General features: G+C 41.1%; 2 protein-coding genes across 2 annotated transcripts; one reads left to right on the top strand and one right to left on the bottom strand.

The window, feature by feature from the left end:
- The first annotated feature begins 577 nt into the window (after window positions 1–577).
- On the top strand, window positions 578–8,698 carry LOC131891469 (uncharacterized). The gene is made up of 9 exons (XM_059241059.1): window positions 578–614; window positions 1,115–1,830; window positions 5,863–6,280; window positions 6,446–6,780; window positions 7,323–7,560; window positions 7,631–7,752; window positions 7,823–7,934; window positions 8,007–8,137; window positions 8,206–8,698. The coding sequence occupies exons 2-9, from the start codon at window positions 1,121–1,123 to the stop codon at window positions 8,474–8,476; spliced, it is 2,337 nt and encodes a 778-aa protein (XP_059097042.1). The 5' UTR covers window positions 578–614; window positions 1,115–1,120; the 3' UTR covers window positions 8,477–8,698.
- A 597-nt stretch (window positions 8,699–9,295) lies between these two features.
- Window positions 9,296–16,963, bottom strand: LOC131891630 (uncharacterized). The gene is made up of 3 exons (XM_059241259.1): window positions 16,086–16,963; window positions 11,513–11,816; window positions 9,296–10,160 (listed from the first exon to the last, which is right to left on the bottom strand). Exons 1-3 carry the CDS (start codon window positions 16,701–16,703, stop codon window positions 9,562–9,564), a joined length of 1,521 nt encoding a protein of 506 aa, XP_059097242.1. The 5' UTR covers window positions 16,704–16,963; the 3' UTR covers window positions 9,296–9,561.
- Window positions 16,964–17,706: the final 743 nt, after the last annotated feature.

Below are 17,706 nucleotides of genomic sequence, written 5' to 3'. Positions count from 1 at the left end.
GTCACATGATGACAACTAACTAATGATGTGTTGGCAACGCGGCAAAACTCACTCATGGAACTCATTCACTCCGCAAGATGTTCAATTGCAAATAGAATCCAACCTTGATATCACTGCCATCCGTGACTTTTTGAAGCGCAACAGCTGCAATGCCTTCTTGTGTTTTGACGCGAGAGTTGCAACTCAAATCTCAAGATGATGAAGAAGTTCACTGACTTGGGAGGGGTGTCCGCATAAACAAGTCCAAGTGTAATCCTTGGAAAAAACATCTGGCAAGCTGCAGCCAAAATATGGCAATGGTAACGATCAAGATCCCCAGAGATATGCAACTCGACCATATCCAAAAATATCCAAGAGCATCCCTTGTCAGCTGGCATTGAAAACTTGCCAATACACCAGTTTCAATTGAATAAATAATGATGTCATCGGGGACCAGGGTTTTGAATTCCATCCAGGGGATTAGGAGAGTTCTCGTTGAATTGCACATAGTGGAATAAGTGTGGTATTCTGTACAACGGACAAGAAATCCACGTGTCCATTGAGGCAAAAGGAAAACTCTTCTCACTCCACACTCACTTTTTCAAGAGCAGACGGAGAAGAACGTGGTGCAAGTGGTGGGTAGGGGAGCGGTCCTGGACGGATCCAGACCCCATCCATGGTCAAGAGTGTCTCGTTGGCAGTGCTCCTCTGATTAGAGAGATAGATAGAAATGATGATACAGTGTCACGAGAGACCGTTCTATTGACCACGGATCTCGCCCAGGAGCATCCTGGACTTGGACAGGATAGATTGGAGAGTCTGTGGAGTTTGGAGATAGATGCAACAACTGTTGACAGAAGAGAGAGAGATGAATCGTCCTAGATCTCCTCACCTAGATTGCCAGCTGATGACTTGCCCCAAGAAGATTTCAGAAAACAGACACTTGAGAGGACAAGAGACAAAGCAAGAAAGCCAGGGGCTAGAAAATTCTCAAGCAAAAGTAAATTGACATCCTGGCGTGCGTACGTACGATGGTGGTGGTGGTGTCAGGATTTCTTCCTGAAAATTGGGCTTATTTACGACGACGTTGTGCTTTGAACTTGATCCTCTGACTCTATTTTCTTGACTATTTCAGGTTGGCATGGGCTCAGTGGAGACTTTGACAGGCTCCCTGACGTCGTCTTCGTCCTCACATGAACACAATAATAATTATGACGAGCATACCCGCTTCGAGTTCTCCTTCACCATGAATGACGACAACCGAAAGATGATGCGAGAAATCAGCGACATCGAGGTCCTCCGGGAGGGCGACTCCTTCGCCAAGATACATAGAGAAGAACTCTTCGAGGATACCGAACTCGTTGTGCCTTCATCCCGGAGACCACACCAGAAGTCGTTGGTAGAGTTGGCCGGCGAGGTCCTCGCCAAGACCGAGCCTATCTTGGCCGAGGCCAAGGGCAACCTTGAAGACTTGTCTAGTCGTATATCGAGTTCCTACTCCTCCTCCAGTCCTGTACAGGATGAATTTATCACTAGTCACACCTTTTCCCAACCATCAACACCTACGAAATCGAGATCGACGCTACCCCCCACTTCTACTCTCTTGGGCTTGTCATGCGAAGAACTTCCCCGATTAGATAGCTCCCTTCCTAGTCCAGGTGGAAAGAGTGTTCATTCACTCTCGTCCCTCTCACCCAATCGAAGCTTCCTACAAAGAGCGTGGCTGCACACTCTTAGCCGAACCAAAAAGACCAAGAAACGCTCCCTTAATGCGGCCTTTGATGCCTTGCCACCCAAAGCCCCCATTGCATCCACACCAAACTCCAGAAGCAAACTCAGGAGCCAGAACAGGTAGGTTGAATGTCAATCCCAGGTTTAGTTATATGTCCAAATGTAATGCTCTGGTGCGAGCTTGGTCCCTTGGAGAATGCCCTTCTTTCCCAGCAAGTAGCTAGATATCTATCGACAAGTTCGTGTCCGTACATTCACGTACCTCTTGACATGTTATTATTGCCTTGGGAGTGGATGTGGTATTATAAAATCTCGGGTAATTCTACCCCTGAGCCATCCTCTTTCTTTGCCAGCTTTTGAATTGCCAATTTGTTCCTGTTCTCAGAGATTCCTGGAATACAATAGCCACGGAATACGTAGAGGGAGGCTCGTTGCTTGAGCTTTCAATGGCGGTAGCAACGAGCAACGAGCGTCTTTACATGTTTGTGTCAATCCTCCCTTCGCCCCCAATCCTCTTCGTCTCACACTGATATAAAACATTGCCAAATAAAAAAGAACTCAGGAGTTCAGTTCTTGATCAAGCAAATCCTTGATGGCGCGGATTTCTCACGGTAAATGCAGACACGCTGGGGATTGAAGGTGAGGATTTGATGTATTTCCCAACCACAGATTGATGATTGAACTGTTCAAATTCCCTGCAGTGGGTCCTCCATCACGACTTGCAAAGATTGGCGCAAAATGAACACTCACATCCCCCACAGCCAGGCCAGCTTCAGTCAATTCAAATCACATTACAGCATGTCCTAAAAGTCTGATGGTGCCAATAAGGAAAAAGAGAGAAATTGCTGAAGTGAGCTCCCTACCATCCCTACCTACAAATTAAGACCATTTCAACCCCATTAAGAAGACCTTTTCTGATTTTGTGCAATGAAGACTGTCAAAATCGTCAAATACTATCTTTATTGTATTACATAACAACTAACGTGCCACACTTGGAACACTAGCGCTAAAATTGTCTCAAAATTCGTTTGAGTCTGTGGAAAAAGCACTGCATATGGCTTTTCCATTCGAGGAAGCTAGAATGAGTAATGTATTAAGACTTTCGGGACATGTTACCTTTGGGTCGTTGTTTGCTCCACTCCACATGTTGAATGGAAGTTCAATGGAAAACAAGTAACAAGGAGCTCTGCCTGGGCCATTGGCACATCCTACCACCCCCCACGAATCTTTTCTATGAGTTTTTATGAGGATAACTTGGAAAATTCGGAGCTTTCTCGACGACAAGTAACAAGAAACACGCCTGTGTGGGTCATGGATCATAACCAAGCATTCTTGTCCGAATTCCCAGAGATAAATCGTCTCCTTTGGCTCTGTTTTAGATTTAGACCCAGACTAGACTTGTCACTTTTTGAGCGTCTAAATTACGCTCCCCAACTTGGATAAAGATAAGGTTAAAAGGCTTTTGAGTTAGGGGAAGCAAATATTGTGGAGCTTGTTTACTTCTCCCCCACATACAGACTTTGCTACTTTGTTCTCACTGCTTTGAAACCTCCTCCCCACATAAACAGTACACAGAACTCTCCGGGGCAAAAAGACTCAAAAACCTCTAAACGCAACATGATGTTGACTACAATGCCCGTTGAAAATGTCATAAATACAGTCGACGCCAATATTAAGCGGTCATTTGCACTCACACCTTAGCACTTGCTCTGACAAAATGTTTAGTACAAAAATATGTTATGTGCAGGTCCATTCAGCTCAAGATTTTATTATCTCATGTGACTTTGTCAAAGAGTTGCTTGAAGTCAGTGCATTTAGTTGGGGACCCACAAAAAAGTTGTTTCATCACTTAAAAGATATGATGCAAAATGGAAACAATGATATTCATAAACTACAACAAAAAAAACAAAGGGAAGCCGGAGCCAAGCTATCTCCACTTAGCAAGCAGTCCAAGATTAACATTTTCATGACTTTACATGAAGTGCAACCAAAATCGTCTTCATTAACTGTACTAGTCTCAAATAGGTTCATGAATTTTGCGAGCAACTATGATTTCCTCATAAAGCTCTGTTGTCATCGTTCTGGTGAAGGCCCCCTGGTGGGTTCGGAATGGTATTGTTTGTCCTCTCCCTCTGACCCTATATATGTTTGTGTGTGCATGTGTTGATTTCCATGCTCTGTCGACCGATTTTGATCCTGGACGAAAGAAAAAAGTGAAGGGCAAAAACAACCATTTCTGGGTGAATGGATGAGTGATCCTTCCCTTTTCTTTGGAAGTCTCTCTGAAATGTGAACACGCGTTTTCGGGACAGTTGAATTTTTAAACATGGAAGCAGCCAAAGCTAATGTTTGTCTTGAAGATGGAGATCTGAAACCCGATCCGAAAACTGTCGCACTCTGAAAAAGCAATGAATGGAGAGAGGCTATCTCTCATTATTTGGACACGAAAATGTCACCGGCCTGTTTTGTCTGTCTTTGGAGCAAATTCCGGGGTTGTTTTCGCAAGGAAGTCGCCATTAGCAACTATCCCAGGTATGACAATGTATCCGCCTCATTAATCATGTCCACAAATAGACGGATTTAAACATTTTCAACAAGGTGAAAGGGTCAGAGGAATCCTGACCAATTCGATGGGAAACCCACTGCTTTTCAAAACCTCCCTTAGATAAATGAGGGTGGGGTCGTCGAACGTCCCGATTATTGGCAGTTGTGAATGAATTCCCATTAACACACATCCTCGACTCATATATTTCAAAAACCAAGCCCTGAACAATTGTCCAATGGACACTGAACGGCACCACAACGTTACCCCCATCAAAAATTGTAGGTCCAACACAGGGTCGCCAACCGGTTTCGACTCGCCAGAGAGTGGAGATCGGGCCGGCAAAGGCGGTCGAAAAAAGGATGGGTCGAGCGACCCTGAATGGCGACCCCACCCCCTCGCCCTTTTTTCTCCCCGTTTTCCAATCAGTCGTCCACACATCTTTCACTTATGCGTTGGCACTTTGCACTTCAAAAATTGAAGAACAGTCTTGCAGCTGTCACTTGTAGTAGCTCCCTAATAATAGCTCCAGATCAGATGAGCTTGTTTAGTCTTCATGCAAATGAAGTACTTCCATGCTTCCAAGTTGGAGGTCACGAGGACGTCTGAAGAGGACGAAAAGGCGCGGAATTCAAATCCATTTATCAACCACAGATGTTTGTTTGAGCGGGAGGAGAGGGTGGAAATCGGAAGAAGGAAGCATGATTTATATCATCAAGGGGGATCATTTCCTTGCTTGAATGAACGGCTGTCCTTGCATTTCGCTGATAACATCCCATATTTCATTGGAAACATGCGAAGGGGAGGGCTTTGGCAAGGGATTGAATTTATTGTTATTTCCATACCCTATTAACGGAACGCTTTGTGAAGGAGCTAAAAAAATATCTTTCAAGATGTTTGAATAAGTTTACTTGTGGCCCACCCGGCTTTCAAAAGACTTCCTGCGGTTTTTGATTTGCATTTTCAAAGGGAAGGATATCAAGTTTCAAACAACACAACAAAGGCGCATGTTTTAACCACAAACAACAACCCCCTCGAGCAAAAAAAACAATGTTGTTGTCCTGGAAGCTAATTTTTTACCTGACTTACGAACGCTTGTTTCCACCAGAATAATGATAATCTTTAATACGACTCTCAGTTATGTCATACTGTAAAACATATAGAAGTGAGTGTACAATTAGATGTGAAGAAAAAAAGACGAAATACTTAGAATGATGAAAAAGATTATTAGAATGTGATATCACAGTACCGAAGACTAGAAATGAAATTTTGCACTTTTAATTGAATGTAAAAAAGAAAGATTTTACAAGTTTAAAGAGTGCCTAAGGTTATGGTACAGTATTTTAGACGAAATTTACAGATGATGAAAATGAGAGCCATTGTTTGAGATTATTAAGAGATTGACGAGATTCTTGCTATATCAAAGTTATACGGACTACACTCTTCAAATTGGCTCGTTTTAAAAATTCAATCCATGAAACAAGAAATCACCTTTTCCCAGATTTCTTTTCAAAAAGGCGTTTTCGGTATCTTTCACCATTAACCGTAACCCGACGTGAAGTTTCCAATTCAAAGATCTTAATCTAACAACACGTTTCTCAATTTTCTAGGTCCGAATTGGCTTTGCTGGAGCCGATCCCTGCTCCGACCTCTTTACCGCAGAAGACGCCTTTGATCCCACGCTCGAATTCGGCGGGCGAGTCGATCCCGCATCGCTTGGACAACACTTCCCAGGACTTCAGGGATGATGATGAGCATGACATCGATGTCGAAGACGACTACTTGAACTCCTCTCATCAGGTGTCTCATGTGGCCACCTCGGACCTTCGCAAAATTGAGCTCCAGGACAAGCTCAAGTCCGCTTCAGAGGTCGGATTCTCATGTGCGTTGCAGGAGGACGAAAGTGCCAATGAGATGGAAGTGAAACGAATCCCGGAGCCCATCTTCCATCACCCTCAGAATCTGCCGCCCACTTACGCCACACTTAGACATGCGAAAAATTCAACTGGTGGGAATCCCCACTCACAGGTAGGAGATGAGATTGATTTAACCAAGGGCGGTCCAATGATCCTGCGTTGGAATCACTGTCAATTCGGGGATGCTTTCTCAATGCCGCCCAAATGACCTCCCATGAAGATTTTGAGTGGATCTAGGTCGAGATATTTGTGGTTTAATACTCTCCCCATTTTGTAGGGCTACTTCACTTTGGACCCTCGGAGACAGGGTTCCAAGCATTATAAGAAGTCCATGAGGGACAAGTCTTTGCTCTATGGGATCAAACAGTACAATCTGGAACCCAAGAGAGGTATCGAATACCTGTTGAATGCCGGATTCTTACCTGAAAACGACGCCAAGAGTGTCGCGCAGTTCCTATTCCGAGAGGGTCGGTTATCTAAACGGCAAATCGGGAAATATATCGGTGGTCATGAAGAGTTCAACCGAGAGGTCCTTCACCAATTCGTCCGATGTCACGAGTTTACCCACCTCAATCCTGTCCAAGCCCTCCGTCAATTCCTGTGGAGCTTCAGGTAGGACTCGGTTTAATGTGAAAATCATGGAAGTTGGTCTGAAGAAACATGTCCATTTGAGAACGTCGCCAAACATGGACGGATTGGCTAAACTTGAGATGAGCATTAAACTAGAGGTCATATGTCCTTGGCGTGTTCCTCTATATATTCAACCAATATACTATCTAGTTTAAATGTCCCTTTCATAGCTCTGTTCAGTAAAGAATTGATCAATCTTGAGAGTGTCGTGCATATAGATTGTACTATATTGATCATCAAGTATTAAGGTCTCAAGTCTGTTGACTCATACAAACTTAAGAGCTAAAAACTAAAATAAATGTAGAAAAAACAACAATGCTGCTATAAGTAGGAAAAATGCAATGGAGAAATTCGAATCACGAATATGAATTGTCAGATTTAGCCTCTCCGTCCAGTTGAAAGGCGTTCTCGATAGTGACGATAACTGTTCAAGACACCGGAATCATTGTGACAATTGAAAAACTAATCTAAATTGAACAGCTGATTTCTAAATCCCTGTTGTAATTGAAAACTCGATCTTTCAGACTCCCTGGTGAAGCTATGCAGATTGATCGGCTCATGGTTTCATTTGCAAATCGGTACTGTGAGCAAAACCCTAAGCTCTTCCAGAATGTGGACACGTGTTACATTCTGTCGTTCTCCATCATCATGTTGAACACCGCTCTGCACAACCCCAACGTCAAGCCAAAGATTACCATAGAACAATTCATTAAACAGAACAAAGGCATTGATAGTGGGAGAGATCTGGCGCCCGATGTCCTGGTAAGTCTAATCAATGTCTTCATCACAATCCCTGGTTTCTAATCTGTGGTTTGTGTTTGTCTACCCCTAGGAGCAAATCTACAGAAGCATCAAGGAGGAGCCCTTTAAAATCCCCAACGAGACCTACGACGATCTAATGTACACTTTCTTCAGTCCTGAACGAGAAGGTTGGCTAATGAAACAAGGCGGAAGGTACGCTCGATCACTGATCTACAAAAGTAGGAATCATCACTATAAGTTGCCTCCTTCTCGTACTTTTCAGCTGGAAGAATTGGAAACGGCGATGGTTCGTTCTCAGCGACCGTTGTCTTTACTATTTCCAACATACTGCCGAGAATGTTCCCAAGGGAATCATCCCATTAGAAAATGTCAAGGTAAAGCCGTTTTATCATGTACAAATATTGAAGGCGGCTAGTTGAAACTAACCTGAGCATCTCTCGCAATAGGTCCGATTGATGGACAACGTGGATAGCAAGTCCTTCTGTTTTGAATTGTACTCCGAGTGCACCTCTGTTGTCAAAGGCTGTAAGACCGACAACAAAGGCAATGTTGTCCAAGGCAAGCATAAGTCCTACAGGTAATTTACTGCCCTTTAATGTGCCCAATGTTGCCGATCTAATGAGAAAAACCATACCTGTCCTTCAGAATGTCAGCCAGTTCAGAAGAGGAACGGTCGGATTGGGTCAAGGCCATCAAAGGCTCCGCCATCAACAATGAGTTTGAATTCACTATTGCGGGCAAGAAGGCTGCTTTGCGACGAATGAAGCAGAACCCTCTGTCCTTGCCGAACACGCCTCAGAAGCAAACTCCTGCTAAGCTTGGGCAAGGCCGGACGCCGGCTTTGAAGTCGAGTACGCCCCGGAAACTCCATATGGACGATTCGACCACGCCCATCCGAGAATCGCAAGCTATATGAATGGCACTCGCGGTCATTTTTTCCTTAGCATTTGATGATATTATAATTATTATTATTATGGTGACGATGATGGAGATCCTAGTTCTATGAACATATGGGTTGCTCAACTAGCACGGAGTTCGTTATTAGCACCTTTCTTACTCTTGACTGTCTGTCTCTTTTGCACTCATTTTATACTCATTTTCCACTATATTTGTCAAAATAAAACATTACATATTCCAATCCAGTTTTATGTTAATCATTGGTTTCTCACTATGAATTTGCTTTTAATGGCATATTTGTAAAAAAAAAAATCAGCCAAGGGCAACTCACAAAAGAAGTAAGTAAAAAAGGACTTGTTTAACCCAGGTTATTGTGGGGATTCAATTATTTTTTTGATATCAGGATGCCTTTTTGTAAAAACATTCTTCATCAAATACGCGTAAGTAAAGTTTAAAGTATCTTATTCCGATTCCTTGAATTCTTGTTTTCTGTTGGTAATATCAATAACTTAAATAGTCGATTTACGGTATTCCTTTAAATGAATATATTGTACAGTTTAGTACAAATATGTTCGCTAAAAGCAATTGACACTGCACTTTAAAAAATATCCTCCCACTTTCTTTCTCTTTTACATGTCTCGAAGGAACGATATTAGGGTTAAAAGTTATATCATTAAAAGTAGGCTCATTTTGGTTACGAACTTTTGAACACAATAGGAGACATGTACTTTTTATTGATCGTCAGAAATCATTTGACGAATGCAGTCATGAGTTACTAGTAAAACCAAAGATGTAATTAATACCTTAAACTAATTTCGTTCAAGCAAAGGTAGACAAATTTGGCTTTGTGCAATGCATACGCTCTCTATTCATAGAATGCAGGTGAAGATATTAAAACATCAATAATCCCATATCAACTTATAAATGATCTACGATAAACCTTGCAAGTTTTTCACGATGTCCCCAGGAATCTCATGTTTTGTTCGTTTTCTATCCTTGAGCCTTTTCAATACCAAACACAACCAACGAGACAAAGGCTCCGACAGCCATAACCAATAGGCCTAAGAAGGCCTGGTCCAAATTGAATGGCTGCAAATTGATCGGTTAGTACAGGTCAGCTCCTATTTGGAATTGTAACTTGATATAACCATTCATTAAGTGTTGCGTGATTCCAGAGTCGTTCAAGATCGCTATAATCCTCTGGAGATCCCTCAAATAAGGAGCCTTGTGGGGTACAATTATGGACCCAAATCCTGCTAGAATCTTAGTCTTGGACAATTGGTAAGGAAGGGTTCCATTGTGACGCCTTTGGAACTCTGGAAAAGCGGCAGTGGCCATGATATCATTGATGATCAGAGCATCTCCTTGTTGGTAGATCTTGAGCTCATCGTCATATGAAGGTATTCCATTGGCGTCATAGTCGAATGCAAGGTCGCGTTTCTCATACATCAAGGACAGCTCTCGATAAGCGGGATTGGTAGAAGATTTGAAGTTACCCACAAAACCAGTGAATCGGGGAAGATAGAGGGCCATCCCTCGATCCAGAAGGTCTTGAACCGTATCTACCGGTTTATCGTACTCAATGGCAATCAAATGGGCCCGGAGATTGCTCTCGTAAAAGAAATCCAGGAAGAGGATGAAGATGAGCCAAAGAGGGATGAGCACCTTGGTGGCCTTAAAGACATTGAACCGCCAGGGAAACGCTAGAAAATGTGGTATAAGTTTCAATGACAAGTAGTTGATAGGTTGATAATGTTATTGTAGCCATTTTGCACAATACCCTATTCTTTTATGAAAACCGTTTTTCAAGGGTACAATTTTAACTCGCAGCAACTCAAGGAGAACCAGGCACCATTTTATCTTCACAAGTGACTTGAAAGTAAGCTTTCCGTCACTAGTGACGGGAAAGCTGATTTACAAAGATATCATTTATTATTCAATTGTTTTGAGTCAATGCCATACCTTGACAAAGAGATCAAAAAGAAAATTGTATATTCAATAGGCTTCCTACACTAAGCAAACTATGGTTCACATTCTTCACTTCAGAGGGTGCTTTGTGAGTTAGGCTTTACCAAACTAGGGTCAATTGGGTCAATTCCTTTTTTCTGAGCTATAACGCATTTCAACTGTTTTTTGGCTTGTCATAAAATGTTCAGAAAATATTTTCTCCATTTGGTTTGGGTCGTCTGACGTTGGAAGGAAGGGCCCCTATGGCCACCAGTCTCTTTACATGATGTCTATTTAAGTTCGGATTAAAAAGATCAAAATGATTAAAAACTTGGCCTCATAAGGCTAGCTGCGGTGCCGTATGAGTAGAGCATCAACTTACCAATTGGCAAATCCTGGTTCAAACCCAGGCTAGCCCAGTAAAACCTGCAAACATTCCCGAGAGTGAGGTAATAATTAATGTTGCATGTTTGGTTGTATCAACGGAGAATATCCCTTAATTGGGACACCCATCATCAGATGGCAGGCCCAGCAAGAGAGCTGTCCTCTGACTCCAAATGAACAAACAAACAAACAAACAAACTTGACCTCATTTGCCTTTTTGTATCCTCTTTTGTGAGGAGGCACTCAGACACACCCTTGTTGATCTCTTTGAACTCAATAGCATGAATGGGCAAACCCGTCAAGGGATCTTGGCCGTATTTACTTTCTCCAAGTCTCATATTAATAAACTTCATGTAAAGAAAGTAAAGGGCAATGAAAAAATAGTTATTCCACATCTGATAAAAATGTACTGGTAGTCAAATTTCAGAACTCACAAGTGAAACATTCAAGATGATCCTTTTTTTAGACTAACTCTACCAATAGACCACCATGTCTAATCAAGAACACAAAGTAAAGAAAAAGCCAAAACCCGTTTGGATGGCTTCAATTATGCAAGCCTAAGTAAGGAGCAAATAGAAACGTAACTTTTAATCCAAACGTAAGTAAATTGTTGATTTTAAAAAGACGACGCATCAAGAAACCTGTCGTTTAAACTTGAAACTTAAGTAAATCACGAAATTGAAGACGCTAGCTAGACCAATTAAAACAATATTGACGTACTCACATTGCAAAAATAGAGTGGCAAATAACCATTGAAATACTACTCCGGACAGATTCAGATTGGGGTTGTAAAGCCATGATCCCCAAACCAAAGTGGCCCAGACCAGTGCAATTGATACCAATGAGAATATCCAAACAAGAACGGGGAAAGGTCTTAGCAAATTCCAATACGATGGGAGAGCCTCTGGTTGCTTCGCACAGATGAACATATCTAAGTCATAAGTGTAATGGGGAAACTCGACTAAGTTGTATGTTACTTCATTCATCAAGACGTTGCCTACACCAATGTCGGCCCCACCATTCGAGACCTAAAACAAAGATTTAGAAATGATGACAGGCACAATCAAATAAATCATTTTCATAATCATCCAACGTTACATGAGAAAGGGGTTGCATTCAGAATGCCAGAGTATACTTTCCTAGCTTTTGTGAGCTTATATCCAACAACTAATAGGTGTAATTTGGGTTCTAATATGTTAGAGTTGAGTTTTGCAAAGTATGATTTTATAATAAAGTCGCCTTGCAAATAACACTATCGTTATTCATATTTTCCATCATTTTCTTTCTTAAGACTTCCTTTGATCACAAGGCAGACGGTTCTAATTTTTCATCGGCCTTTTTCAACCGCCCTGGGAAGCAAGGACTTTTTTTCCTGGTTCGATTGTTCCCTTATGATTTTGCATTTATTTCCGTATGCCCTTGAACAAGACCAACAATTTTGCAATTTGAGGTCTTCATTCCATGTGCTTCCTATCTTAGTGAGGATTAAAAAAATCGTTATTGACCGAACAAGTGACTTGCATTCTGAACATCCCAAGCAAACATGTCCAGTGACTATCAGTTCATGCAAATTGCAGAGCCTATAGGGCTAGTCAAGTAAACACGTTCATGGACAACTGATGTTATTCCATGGAGTAAAATCAAAGACAACATGCCCAGCCAAACAGCACTGTGCATGCGTTGGATTTTGACATTTTTTCCACTTTACATGCTTGTCTAGGCAATAAGCATTGTGGTATTGAGCCAATTTGATAGTGCGTTCACTGATTAACACCAAACATGCTCATTTAGTAAGATTTTTTAACATAACTCGCTCAACATCACTCGATTATTGAAAATTCAATGGGCGAATGGTGCGAGTTGACGGTGATGTTTGTCCTAGTTCTCGCTCCCCAAAATGTCCAAAATCAGGGTGCCGGACCACATTTTTCCTTGAATTTCCTTTACTTGACATTCCCTATTGATTAGGCCTTTAGGGTGTTGCAAAAGTATTGAACCACCTCCAGTTTTCAGATGTCTTAACTTGTTTAAAAGTGCATTGATGTATTACATCCAAAAGGTTACTGTTAGCAAATAAACTAGAGGTTGCCATTAATGACTAACACAATATGCTTTGAAATTGATATGGTTTCAAAAATCAACGTTAAAAAGTCTCAAAAAGGAATAGTTGGTCATCAAAATGTAATGTTAACTACCGAAGGAAGGCTTCCATGCCAACAATTTGACTTCGCTGCAAGCATAATTCCCCGATTGAACGAAACGATAGCATATTTTTTTAGTTCTTTTGGTTCATTCAGACTGTTTTTATCTAGTATGTCGTAATGGTTCTAAAAAATCGTTTATAATTAAGTATATATTGTAAGGTGATGAAGCTTGCCAGAGGCCACCGAAATATTACGATTCAATACGAATGAAGCACAAACAAGAACTGGCGAAAGTGCACACGAAAATTTTGTTGAATTTTGAACGACCAATGGAAAAAGGTGAGGTACTTTTTTCTTTCTATATTTTGGAGTTTTCATCCGTGGTTCATTCTTTTAAGTATTTTGATTTTATACAAAATATGTACTTACCACGAGTAAGTTTAGGTGAAATAACAAAAATCCCTTGCACTCGTGTACTGAATATTACTCTTTTGATTGATAGTTGCAAAATGATCTCGTAGCTTTTCCTCCCAAAATATCGGGTGTGACAAAGGTTACCAATGTAAAACACAATAAGGTGAGATATAAAATAAACCACCAACTTGCATTGTTTGCCTTAATTATGACCAACATTCATAGGGCATGTTAAGTGAAGGAAATTCAAGAAAAATGTAGTGGGACAACCCTGATATTGAGCATTTTGAGAAAAACAAACGTTATAGCCAACCTCTACCGGGAATAGATGGAATTTGTCATTTGATTCAGTTTCCCGGCTTGTTGAAGAAAACAGTATTCTGATATTGAGCCAAGAGTTTTGTACAGAGACAGAACTGCACAAAAAATGACATAACTTTGAGCAGTGCTGCCAGATCCCTGGTCTCTGAACATGCCAGACTAGCTCTTGAAATATGCCAGATCATGCCAGATCAAAGTCGGAATATGCCAGAAAACATGCCCCAAAGAAAAAATACTCCTTATCGACAACTTTTTGCAACCTGTGGAGGCCGTCATCATAAATCAGCTTGAATCACCAAAAAAGCTGACATCTTGCAGCAAGATTTAATGATTTAGAGCATGTTTTTACCCCTTATTTTAGTGGTTATGGGATTTAGGGAAGCAGTATAGGGTATCAATCAAAATCGTAATCAGGGTTGTAACGCTAAGCTACCTCTTAAGAACCAGAAAAAGATCAAGAGTTATATTTTTTTAGTAATTCCATCTACACTCCAAAAAAGAGTTATTGGTCGGGATCATAGATAACTTCATATATAGATTGATCAAGGGCGCTGTGATTGCATGTGTTCGTCTCAGCTGTCGCTGGTGAGCAAAATGTTCCATTCATAATCAAGATATCTGGGATAACTGTGGTACAAATTTGAATCTTTGACGGCTCGTCCAAGTTCTGAGTAGAAATCCCTAATACAACTCCTTGTCAAGCAATTACTCTCCTCTAGTACACTTTATAAAACGGGTTTGAGCAAGCTGTCCGACCACATTTTTAAGAAAGAAATTTTGAAGGTGTTATAAAAGGGCTCAGGCTGCGGTTTTCATCCATGTGGTGGAACCACTTATTAAGTGAAACGCAAGGAACAAGCCCGGATTCAGGCTGACCTCCAGAGGTGTCAGAATAACCTTGATTATGTAAAAGTGCAATCAAGTCGCCCACTTTCAAGCACATTGTTGGGAGATTGAAGCAAAATTTCGAATGCCTCATCATAGTGTTGCAATTTCGGATCTGTTTTCAGATCCAGATGTGTTGCTGAACAAGTGTAATTAATAAAATATGTGATTTGCTCTGCTAATGCCCGATTTTTTTGACATGTTACGTGTGTTATGCCCAAAAAAAGCATGGCTTTATTATTCTACCGCTCTTTTTACGTGTATATTTGTAAAGTTAAAAAGAAATTAAAAAAAGAACAAGTTTGACAAACGTTTCATGGGAATAATTCAACTTGCCTTAAGCAAGATTTCACGAAATGTCACTGTCCCTTGCCAACCAGCGTCAGTTGACCTGAAAACATGCTCATCCAGGACAGCTCCTGTTGAGCTTAAGCATTCTAGTTACTTGGTTTTCTATGGTAAGGATTGTTACAAGATTGTTGATCAAGTAGCCCATTTGAAATGAGAGATTCGAATCAGTGACTTCTCTCTCACTCTAGGAAACTGTGCTAACTACCACACCACATATCCTACCTTCCATAAAAAGAACTTTATGAGGATATGTAAGAGTTACTAGCAAATGTGTTCAAAATCATGTCAAAATTGAATCCTCAATGTCAGAGATGCCTAAATTATATCAGAAACTCAATTTTCTAGCAATCAAAAAACGCCACCTGCCGAGGGTTCAGTCAAGACCTAGATGGAGCCAAAAATATTTAGTTACAATATCCATGGTGGTGTTGGAGAACAACTTAATCTGATGATTTAGTAGAGATTAGAGAATGACAATGATAATTATGATAAAGAGGTAGTTGGCAATAATGGGCGTCAAAGGGAGAAAGTATTGCACATATGTAATAAAGCCAAGGCAGCAAGATAGGAATGTTCAATTGTCCGTTTTGCAACATATTTGTTAAGTTTGAAATCTTGCATATCAGCTCTTAGAATATGCCAGAAAACATGTCGGATTCGAAAAATAAGCCATTTTCAATTTTTCCATGCCAGAGGGGTTCTAAATATGCCAGATGTTCACTTTTTTGGCATGCAAATATGCCACCTGGCAGCACTGATTTTGAGTTTTGTAGCACAACGATAAAAGTTATGCTCCACCGATTAGTTGGCGGTGATCATTTTTAAATTTGTGGCAAAATGTTAAAAGGTTTAGATAGAGACTTTAAGGGTTATTAATATCGTGTTAGGTTAGGTTGGGTTAGATTAGGTAAGGTTAGAATAGGTTTGATCAGGTCAGCTTAAGATTTAAATAAGTAGCACCGCCAACTAATCGGTGGAGAATAACGTTTACCGTAGCACAACTCATATATCGATAGTTGAAAATTCCATTGGATCCAAGAGCGAGTGCGAGTGCAGGTTGGCTAGAATGTTTTTCTCATTTCTCCCTCCTCAGAATGCTAAAAATCAGTGTTGCCGCACTCTATTTTTCTTGAATTCCTTTGCTTTACTTGCCCTATTGCAAAGGTAATTTAGGTCACTTACTGTAAAGATACTCCCTGAAAGTTCCACAGTCTCTGGATCTTGACTCAACCAACCCCTTTCCTCCTGAAGGACGTACTCAAAATTCAAGGATTTGCTGAATATTTTCAATTGATCTATATCGACACCCTGAGGATCTGACCCTTTGTGATAGATGAAGGGTGGCAACCCTACATACGCAATCCGAACTGGTTTCTCAAACGAGCTCAGAACGGACGGACAGTGCACTTCTTGATGCCGGATCAGGTCCATTGTAGCGATATCCCATATCTCGGAGACTTGAGGCTCAAGTCTAGGACACATGACATAATGGACGAAAAGATCCGAATGAACCTTGAATATGGACTGACGGTAATCATTGGGTTTCAAGGAGCTGAGAGATCCACGATAATGGTATTTTAAAGGTAGATTGGGCATTGTCAGTGGATCATCGCTCAAGATAAAGGAGCACTCCAGGATTTGAGGGGAGATTTTGTTCAGGTAATTAGCATTTTCAGAGGTTAAGATGGGGAGAGGGCAAGGTTGAAGAGGCTCCTGGGCATTGGAAATGACAATCAGGGCACACAAAGGGCCCTTGAGAATATTTTGAAGAAGTTCCAAGAAAAGAACACCACAACTCATTGTAATTTAGAAATGATTGGCGTGAAACTGATTTATATACCACTGTATATACGAGAACCATTGGAAAAAAGTAACAGAAAATGTCACCTGTCAAAACCATCAATACCGTATGGACGATGTAATGGCAATTGAAGTTTTCAGATTTCCTTTTTAGTTTCTGAAAAATGTCAAGCTGAATTTCTGCCATTATGTTTTTGTTAATTTCATAGTTGAGAATTGATACTGAACATACCACATAGTCCGCCGAACATTGATTGACAGCAGTCTCTACTCAAAAAGATGTTGGAACACAAAGAGCACACGGAGACATTTTTGCGTTACCAAAAATGTGTGATTGACGGATTTGACACGAGTAGACATTTGAAGTTCATCCATTTGAGTGAGTGATGGGGCGGTTTTATTTTCATTTCCTATTTTAAAAAAACCTCTTAAGAGCAGGCACACGTGGATGATGATGAGCAGGAGCTCTACCAGATCCTGTACAACGAATCGTCGATCTGACCGTGGCCAATGATTAGGCAAGTTTTTGACTTGAAACAAATGAGGGTGTCAAGCACCAAAGGAATGACAAACGGGTCATCTGTTCGAAGTCTCTCTCCCTTTCTCCTCACTGATTTTGGGGGAGACCATCCTCCTCCCTATTCCAGGGTTGCACAATGACCGGCCCTCATTCTAGTTGCAAAAATGGACATTCAGAAGTGTCTGATTGGCTAAGGAATGGTCACACTGGTATGTCCTCTATGCTAAAAAAAATCCGCAAGAGGGCTTTGAAGTCTCTTTCAAAGAAATTTCATGTGGCAACCCTTAGGTGCGAAGCCATCAGAGATTCCCTCGAATTACCCAAATGACACCCTGTCTCATTATTTTCGGTGTTGACTCGAGAGACCCCAAAACCCGTAGGACAAAGATGACCCAAACTTCAAGCCACTTGAATGCCCTCTTCCAAATCTATTCACGGATTTTATTTGAAGCAATTCAGGCGAAAGCAAGGAAGACTCCATCC

The sequence above is a fragment of the Tigriopus californicus genome, chromosome 12 (genome assembly GCF_007210705.1).
Source record: "Tigriopus californicus strain San Diego chromosome 12, Tcal_SD_v2.1, whole genome shotgun sequence".
Taxonomy (NCBI): Eukaryota; Metazoa; Arthropoda; class Copepoda; order Harpacticoida; family Harpacticidae; genus Tigriopus; species Tigriopus californicus.
Note: the sequence above shows the minus strand (reverse complement) of the source record. Positions and strands in the feature narration are given on the sequence as shown.